The 10,003-nt window shown below is 43.1% G+C and overlaps 1 protein-coding gene across 1 annotated transcript in view; it reads left to right on the forward strand.

Moving 5' to 3' along the window:
* Window positions 1–4,105: 4,105 nt before the first annotated feature.
* Window positions 4,106–10,003, forward strand: part of LOC104798653 — a 6,310-nt gene continuing 412 nt past the window's right edge. The window contains exon 1 of the mRNA XM_010520823.1: window positions 4,106–5,044. Within this exon, the coding sequence (XP_010519125.1) occupies window positions 4,240–5,044 (805 nt within the window). The 5' untranslated portion in view covers window positions 4,106–4,239. The remainder of the gene's footprint in view (window positions 5,045–10,003) is intronic.

The following is a 10,003-nucleotide window of genomic DNA, read 5'->3' on the forward strand; positions in this document are numbered from 1 at the left end:
ATCCAAGATAATTGATCAAGGGGTTAGCAAACATCAATCCAATAAAAGTGCAAATCAATAGAACCGAATCAAATCAAAACCGAAATCCAAGTTAGGGTTCAAACATACCCAAAACACATACGAATCCCTAACCCATAGTCGTGGATCTACTCACGGTTCATGGAAAACAATAAAAAGAACAGAGAAAAAGAGATAAAAGAGAGGAGAGAAAAGGTCATGTAGATGTTTAGTCTCCACGATCAAATCTTCCTTCTTCTTCTCAAAATCCCGTGAACTCCTATTCTTCTCTCACCAAAAGCTCTCCAAAAATCTGTATCTAGGTGTTCTCTAAGGCTTTCTCCTGTTCTAGGATGTGGCTAGGGCTTTTTTATAACCCTAGGGCGGCTCCCAAGAGTCCTATTCCCGATAGAATGCTGAAAATCGCGAAACAGGGTTTTTGACTGGATCCGGGCCATTTCCGGGTGGATCCGGACCGGATCCAGATTCCTGGGGTCGAATTCCGCGTTCTGGAATCGGACCGATTCCAACTGGAATCGACCCTACACTGGCAGTTTTCTGGTCTTCACGAATTCGTTCATAACTTTCTGCTCTGGTGTCGGATTTACGCGATTTTGGTGTCTACGCAAAGCTCTTGAAGTGCTCTTTCAATGGTACAGTCTTGCACGATTTGGACTTCTGTAGGGAACGGGAAAGTTATTGATATCGCAACATGAGTACCTCATCCGGACTTCTCCTTTAACGCTCCAATTAGCTCCTTTTCGAGTCCAATCATCTCCGAAACCTGTAACTCTGCAAAACTAGAGCACAACCGGGTTTTGTTTCCTAACAAGCCTAGAATGCCTATGAATGCATGTGATTATCCTATAAAACCTAGACAAACTCTCATCAAAATATAGAGAAGAATCAGAGTTATCAATCTCCGAGGTTCACAAGTATCAGGCGGAGTCTCAAGTCCTTGTGATGCAGGTTGAACATCAGAGTTATCAATCTCCGAGGTTCACAAGTATCAGGCGGAGTCTCAAGTCCTTGTGATGCAGGTTGAACATCTTCAACTTGCTCACTCGGTCCAACATCTGTCTGTAGTTCTCGAACTTCTTCGAGATCAACTCTACTCCCACTAATTCCCTTAGAGACGAACTCTCTTTCCAGGAATTTCCCGTTCTGAGCAATAAACACTTTATTCTCGACCCGGTTGTAGAAGTAGTACCCTTTAGTTTCCTTAGGGTATCCTACAAACAAACACTTGTCCGATTTGGCGGATAGCTTATCAGAAGCCTGACGTTTCACATAAACGTCACATCCCCAAATCTTCAAGAAAGACAAACTGGGACGCTTCCCAGTCCATATCTCATATGGAGTCTTCTGAATCGTTTTCGTTGGACTCCTGTTCAGTATGAAAGCAGCAGTCTCTAAGGCGTAACCCCAGAAAGCCTTTGGAAGATCAGCCTGACTCATCATAGACCGTACCATATCTAATAAGGTGCGGTTCCTCTGTTCAGACACGCCATTCTACTGTGGCGTTCCAGGAGGGGTCAACTGTGAAACAATTCCACAGTCTACCAGATAGTCAGTGAACTCTTGGCTCATATATTCGCCACCGCGATCCGATCGCAATGACTTAATAGTCTTGCCAAGCTGGTTTTGTACTTCGTTTCTGAAAGCCTTTAACATTTCAAGAGTTTCAGATATATGTCTCATCAAATAGACATAACCAAATCTATTGAAATCATCAGTAAATGTGACGAAATACAAATAACCTCCTCTAGCGGGTAAGCTCATGGGCCCACATACATCGCTATGTATCAGGTCCAATAGCTCTAACGCCCGTTCTCCTTTTCCGCTAAAAGGAGACTTTGCCATTTTACCCATCAAACAAGATTCGCATGCTTCAATCGATTCATAATCGAAAGAATCCAAAAATCCTTCGGAGAGGAGTTTCTGTATGCGTTTCTCGTTGATGTGGCCCAAACGACAATGCCAGATAGGTCAGGTTTAAGTTGTTCGGCTTAAACCTTTTCGCATTTACGTTATATACGGACATGGAATCGGAAGGTTGATCGTTCAAGACATACAATCCATTTACAAGGTAACCATTACCATAATAGATATCGTCTTTGAACATCATCAGGTTCTTATTCTTAATAACAAACCGGAAACCATCCAAATCCAAACAGGAAATAGAAATGATGTTTCTGCTTATAGCAGGCACAAAGTAACAATTACTTAGTTCTATAACTAGTCCAGACGATAAAGATAAATCATAAACGTCGACAGCCAATGCAGCAACCTTTGCTCCATTCCCGACGCGTAGATCCACTTCACCTCGAGCCAACGTCCTACTTCTTTTGAGACCCAGCACATTTCCACAAATGTGTGAGGCACATCCGATATCTAATACCCAGAATGAAGAAGTGAATACGTTAGCTTCGATAATGTAAATACCTGAAGTAGAAGCTTCAGCAAGCTTCTTCTTCTTCAGATCTTCCAGAAAGAGTTTGCAATTTCTTTTCCAATGACCAATTTCATGGCAGAAATGACACTCTCTTTTCTCGGGTTTAGGCTTGGCCTTGTTGGCAACATTTGCCCCACTTGCCTTGCCTTTGCCCTTTCCCTTGGAACGTTTCCGCTTTTTCGAACTCTTCGAAATAACGAGCATGTTCTTCTCGACCTTAAGGCTCGTCTCAGCCGTTTCAGCATCCCATGCAGTTCGGTCAAGGTCTTATCCATGCCATGCATATGATAGCTCATGATGAACTGATCATAGCAGTCTGGATGAGACTGGAGCACAAGGTCAGCAGCCAACTCCCTGTCGATCCTCAAGCCATAACGCTCAAGTTCTTCAAGATGACCCTTCATCTTAAGAACATTAGCGCTAACCGATTGCCCTGTCATCATACGACATGCAAGCAGGTTCTTCAACGTGTTGTATTTCTCAACACGCGCATGCTCTTGGAACATAGTCTTCAACTGCTCGAGCAGATCAAAGGCGTTGACGCCCTCAATTTGTCGCTGCAGTTCAGGAGACATTGTCCCGAGCATGAGGCAAGAGACCTCCAGGTCGTCGTTCTGATGCTTCAACCAAGCATCATGAACGGCTCTCGCAGCATTGGCCGAGGGCTCACTAGGAAGAGCCCCTTCCAGGACGTACATCTTCTTCTCGTTCCTGAGAACAATTCTCATGGTCCGATACCAGTCCAAGAAGTTCGTCCCGGTCAGTTTATCCTTCTCAAGGATAGATCGCAATGACACGGTTGGTACACTACCACCTATCTCCATGTCCTACAGAGATAAACAGAACAACACAATATGCGATATCAATTAGTACAATACCAATTATAGTATAATTACTATCATGGATGACATGATGCAAATATGAGATAAACTCCCACTAAGAAAAATAACCCTCTAGTAATTTTCTTAGCAGGCTAAGATCCGTATTTCACATAGACCTGAGTCAGCTTTGGCATGACGCTCAAGGCTATGCTATTTAGGTAGACATCCAATGTCAATCACATCCAATGTGACTCTTAGATCGTTATGGGAAAATAGTATCATTATACTACCGCATATTTCTAGTCCCATCTATACCGTTAAGTCCAAGTCCAACTTGATAATCTAACTCAAGCCAAACCATTTTCGAGCATATGAGAATCACCATTTCTCCATCTTGTCTCACAAAGATTGTCCGGTATGCTCAGCTTTGGCATGACCCATACACAGACGATCGAAGTCTTGACAAGTGTTGAAGAACAAGAGAGTAATTAACACAACACGAGCAGACTTGAGGAGCAAGAAACCATCGGATTAAGTGAAATACAAGCAACCTAACGTCCATAAGGTGTGCATGCGTACTTGATCAGATGGGATATGAATTGTTGAGAAAGGCCCATGGAGTTAATGTTGAGACATACAGCAGGAAGCTACTACTTGCCACCTACCTCATAAATGCTCCTGAACATGCAAGGCTCCAACAGCTAGTTTATTCAATTCTCTTCCCAACTACCTATTCATTAAATGTTTGCTGTAACAACTAGTTTCTCTACTATAAATAAGTAATATCTTGTATCACTTAAAATAAGAAATAGAGACTTAAGGAAATCTGAGTTATTTTCCCTCTATCCTTGTATCGTTCTTACCTCCTCTTTTGTAATCAATCTTCATCTCCTTGCTTTTGTTATTCACAAATTTTACAATAAGTGCTCGAAATATGGGCGGTACCCTCCTAACAATCGGATTTACATGTGCCGGGATGTAATCTTTCATGAGGAAATTGGCTACTTCGGAGAAAAGAATTGGGAATCATTGGAGAACCTTGCAGACCAAGAACCTGACTATAACACTTCCCTTATGAATTTGATGACTTCCATTCGCTGTATTGGGGCACAAACTGATCAAGGGACACCGTCATCCTATCTTCATGCAGATGATATCCCTCATGCTCCTCTTACTTCCATGCCAAAAGTTATTCAACCTAACAATGCAGGAAACGATACATTGGACAAGCATGCCCTCGGGGACTTATTTGAAAGGGAAAATAATAATGCATACCAGGCACCTATTGATTCCAATGAGGGGGAACCGACAGCCAATTCTCCGATCAACACGGTGGAACAAGTTGATTCTACTTCAAATACACGTAGTGACCAGTCCCTCGTTGTTAACAATGTTCAACCTGCTGTTACACTTCGGCGCAACACACGGGAACGAAAACCACCATCTGAATGGTGGAAATCCTCTACTTCTCAACTTGCAGTGGCACACCCCATCGATAAGTATTCCACTCTTGAACACTTTGATGCTAACGAACGTAGTTTTTTGAGTGTCATTGAGCAGGGCTTTGAACCAAGTTCCTACAATCAAGTAAAAGACATCCCTGTATGGCAGCACGCAATGGCTGATGAAATTCAAGCTCTTCAAAAGAATGGCACTTGGGAGATCACTGATCTTCCACCAAACAAACGGGCTATGGACTGCAAATGGGTGTTCAAAATCAAGTACCATAGCAATGGGGAAATTGAACGCCATAAAGCTCGCCTCTATCCTTGTATCATTCTTATCTCCTCTTTCGTAATCAATCTTCATCTCCTTGCTTTTGTTATTCACAAATTTTACAATAAGTGCTCGAAATATGGGCGGTATAAGCTTGAAATTATAACGAGGGTTTTTATCGTTATCAAGAAGCAACTTATTACTTTCGAGAAATGAGAAGTACAATTTCTCAATTCTTGTCTCACTTAAATAATCCGGTATGCACAGCTTTGGCATGTTCCATACTCGAATTACCAAGGTCTTGGCAAGAACTCTACTTGTAATAGCTCTATTCTCGATTGATCAAAATATAACAATTATATTTTGATCTGACTCTGTTACTTAGCCCGAATAGACCGTCTATTCAGCTTAGTAAACTAAGTCCCGAAACTCCCACTCAATCAAGTAACTCCTATACTTGATTGAGTTTTATGTACTTAATTCATGTAGACCCTCTAATACTTAAGTCATAAACCAAAACAATCATGATTAACTCAGTCAAGTAACCATTACTTAACCGAATCGAATTCAGAAAACGCTAAAATCCGAAAACAGGTGGTTGGTTCGGGGCTGACCAAATTCTGGTCCGCCGGACCAAACCACAACGTGCCTCGGAGTCAGTTCGGACCAGAGAAGAAAAAAGGGCTGAGTCAGCCGGGTTGGTCTGGGGCTGACCAACATTTGGTCCGCCGGACCAAACCCAAGACAACTTCTTCTCGCGCACGGATCAGGCTCGGTCTGCTTGGACTGAAGTGTTGGTCCGGGGCTGACCAACTTTTGGTCAGCCGGACCAAACACATTCAGTTCGGAGCTTCGTCTCTCGGACCAGACTCGGTACGCACGGACTGAGGTTGTTGGTCCGAGGCTGACCAACTGTGGTCCGCCGGACCAGACACCTCCAGTCCGCGTCTCTCCTTCTTGGACCAGCTCCTTGGTCCATCTGATCCGAAACGTCCTGGTCCGGGCTGACCAACGTTTGGTCAACCGGACCAGATGTGTCGGAGCACTCCCAGACCAACGAAAAATCTCGTCGGACCAAACATCACGTCTGGTCCGCCGGACGAACAATTTGGTCCGCCGGATCAGGACAGTTTGGTCCGAGACTTCTCCTTGGTCCGCCAAGCTCGTGCTGACTAAGCCGAAGTCTAGTCCGCCGGACCAAGACTGTTTTCTTTTTGGTCCGAGCTTCTTCCTCTGGTCCGTCGAACTGATCTGTGCAAGTCCGAACCTGTGGTCCGGCGCTGACCAACTTTTGGTCCGCCGGACCACGGGATTCTGGGCCAAAATTCAGACGAGATTTTTCATCTTGATCTGATTTTTCGCTCATTTCGAATCCGTTTTTCTTTCCGTTTTCTCGAGTTAATTCATGATTCAAGCCTCCATATATCTAAGTCTTGTTACATAATTTAATCTACCATAGAATCAATCATATAACAGATTTAAACTTAGATCAAAACCAAGAAAAAACCAAGTTTTAACAATTTTCAAACTCGCTCAAGATTGATCGTTCTTCATCGAAACGAAGAACCGATCTCTGATACCACTTCTGGGTCACACGGGATCCTAGACCGCCGGTTCAAAACCGTGCTAGGATCTGGTCCACGGGCTTACGCAGCGGAATTGGGGTTCAAAAACGATTTTGAACCGCCCACGAACCAATCTTTCGATGAAGAATCTTTCTTGAGGAGAAAACGATTTTGAACCGCCCTCAAGAAAGAGAATCTCAGGACTTTTCTGAGATTCTCTTTCGATGAAGAACTTTCTTGATCACAACCAAGGTGTTGAAAGTGTCAACGCCCTCTTGAGCAGTCCACACCCTTGGGATGGATTCCAACAGTTGGAATCTTGCTTGCTAGAGCTTGAAGAGAACAATTCTCTTGTGTATGGATCAAGAACACTCTCTTGAGCTTGAGAGAGACTTCTTCAGAGTTTCCCAGCCTCTCAGATGGCTAAGGGTCGGGATTAGGTTGAGTGATGGGTTCCCCACCTGCTTCCCACCAAGAAAAAGGCGAGAAAACGCGAAGTTCAGATTTTTCAGTGTCTTGGTACGGGGCTGACCAACTCTTGGTCAGCCGGACCAAGCACACGTAAAATCCGACCTTTGCCGACAGTGCACGATCCGGCGGACCAAGTTTTGGTTCCCCGGACCAACCACACTCCGGACCACGAAGTTGAGTCCGCCTGACTTGTTGGTCCGCCGGACCAGCCATGCTCGAACCAACACGATCTGCTTCGACTGACTAGTCTGGTCCGGCTGACCAACTTTTGGTCAGCTCCGGACCAGCCAGTTATTTCGGACAAATCGGTCTGTTTCTCCCAAGTGCATCTTGTCTGGCTGACCAACTCTTGGTCAGTTCTGGACCAGACCTCAAGGACGAAGAAAAATCTGATTTTTCTCATCCGTTCGATCCCGTCCATACACGTCCATCCCATATGTGTGTGACCCTTTAGGCTCCTCCTAATACGGTAGTAAACACGAGATCCAATCTCGCTTTACAAATCATAAGCGGTCTCTAGCAAGACATTATGATTACCCGTATCAGAAAGAGTTAGATGTGATCTAACCGAAAAGCTAGAGATAGCTCCAACGATGATCCTCTTTGTCTCACGATATCATAATCGAACTCATAGTTCGAATGCTTTGTCGTATCCTGTGTAGACTATAAGAGATAGATGACATTCATCTATAGTGCAGCCACACATTTCTACAGTCTCACTCCTACGACGGGCCCAAGCGATATCTCTCTCTTTCGAGAGGGACAAAGTTCTATCTTGACTATCTACTATCCATTACATGATTCATAATGTACCCGAGCCACGCCTTTATAATCATCCGGTTAAAGACGACGTTTGACGCAGTCAAAGTACATTACTCGTCATGATGGATACAATAGATATCTCAGGTCTGAGGATCTAAAGTGAACCGTCAAGTGAGATTCAAGTCATGGATAAAATCCAATCGACAATCTCACGCGAGTCATCCAGTCACTTGTTCCAAGCAAGTACTCATGACCGTGATCCGTATCCAATACACATGATCATCACCATGATCATCCATCACGCCTCATGTTAGTCTTAATTCATCATTGCTCCCACAATGACAAGCGACTAAGGAATTCAGGTTCTTAATGATCCATGGATATCATTATTTATCAAATATGCAAAATAAATAATGAACAAACAATGCATTCATCCAATAAATACATCGTATCATACATAGTTCTCATATCGTATGATCATCCTAGAGCATCACATCCATCAGGTTCTGTTCATTTGCTCAGCTACACCATTTTGTTGTGGTGTGTAAGCCACCGTGAACTGCCTCTTGATGTCTTCTTGTTGACAGAACCGGTAGAATTCATCGCCAGTATATTCTCCTCATTGTCTGACCTTAAACACTTGATCTTCTTTCCAGATTCAAGCTCAACATGCGCTTTGAAGATTTTGAAAGCTTCAAACACATCTGACTTCTTCTTGATGGGGTACACCCAACATCTCCTGGAGTAATCGTCAATGAAAGATACAAAGTATCTTGCTCCTCATAAGGACGTCACCGGTGCTTGCCAAACATCAGAATGAACCAGGTCCAAGATAGCCTTGCTTCTAGCAGTTGAGCTGCTGAACTTCAATCTGTGCTGCTTACTTGTAACACAATGCTCACAAAGGGCGGTGTCACCTTTTTGAGCCCCGGGAGAAGATCTCGTTTTGCGAGAATCTTCAAGCCACATTCCGACATATGACCAAGCTTTTTGTGCTACAACATCATCGATTCTTCTGTTGATTTTGATTCTGCGACACTTGCTTCTCCTTCCCGTAGTGTCTCTCCTTTAAGCATGTACAGATTTGCCGCCACCTTTTCAGCTTTCATAACCACAAGCGTATCTTTGAAAATGGTCATGATCCCATTCTCAATACGGGTTTTGCACCCAACATCATCTAATTGTCCAACTGACAATAGATTTTTCTTCAAGCCTTTCACATACCGTACCCCTTGAATGATGCGGATTACACCGTCGTCCATCTTTACCTTAATGGTACCAATGTCAGCGATCTTCAAGACATGATCATTTCCCATGTACACAGAAATCATCGAGAGATCACAGCAGAAGCTAGGGAACTTGAGAGAGAATCAAGACGGAGTTTCCCGGGAGCAGAGATTGAAGAACCGTCGTCGAGAGATCACTGCGAGTCTTCTTTATCTGTTTCTATGTTTCTTCTTATTGATTTGAACTCGTTTGTTGTTATGGGTTGCGAGTAGTCGTTTCACTGTAGCTAGGGATTTAACCTTGTAGGGATTTGTTTGATTTTTATTTTCCGAGACTACGTTATCGATACTCTTCGGTTTAATTGAATTGAGTTTATTGCTTTTGATCTTCTTGGCATGTTGATTGATTGATCTTAGATTCTGATTTGCAACGAAAGTTGGGATTAGATTCGGAACGAATTCATTGAATGAATTGATTAAGACTATTGAAAGATAGGTTAATCGGTTTAGGAACTGTGATAGTGATCGTTAATGCATTTGATATTTTAATCTAGTAGGTTGAGTGATCGATAGGTTAAATTATTGGATAGTGGATTTAGGACTTGAAAGAGTCAAATCTGATACTAGAACTTGAGGTCCCCGATTAGAGTTCGATATTCGTAGGTTCTCCATCCGTAGAAACAATCCCTGCACGTTAAGGTTATCCCGAAGCTATGGTGGTTTAGTTATCTGATTTTACGTAATTGATTTATTAATTTATTTTCGATATTCACATACTTCATTCCATATTTCCTGATCTAATTCTTGGTTGAGTCTTGTTCCTATAGTTAACTATTCCCTGTGTTCGACCCTGAAACTACAGTTGATCTGTATCCTTGCGGTATTCGTTGTATCTAGGTTTTTATCACTTGAGCATTATTTCTATACCTAGATTTGTGTTATCAAGTTTTTGGCGCCGTTGCCGGGGAATAGTTTAGCGCTAGGATAAAG

This window comes from Tarenaya hassleriana, unplaced genomic scaffold (genome assembly GCF_000463585.1).
Source record: "Tarenaya hassleriana unplaced genomic scaffold, ASM46358v1 Cleome55, whole genome shotgun sequence".
In the NCBI taxonomy this organism is placed as follows: Eukaryota; Viridiplantae; Streptophyta; class Magnoliopsida; order Brassicales; family Cleomaceae; genus Tarenaya; species Tarenaya hassleriana.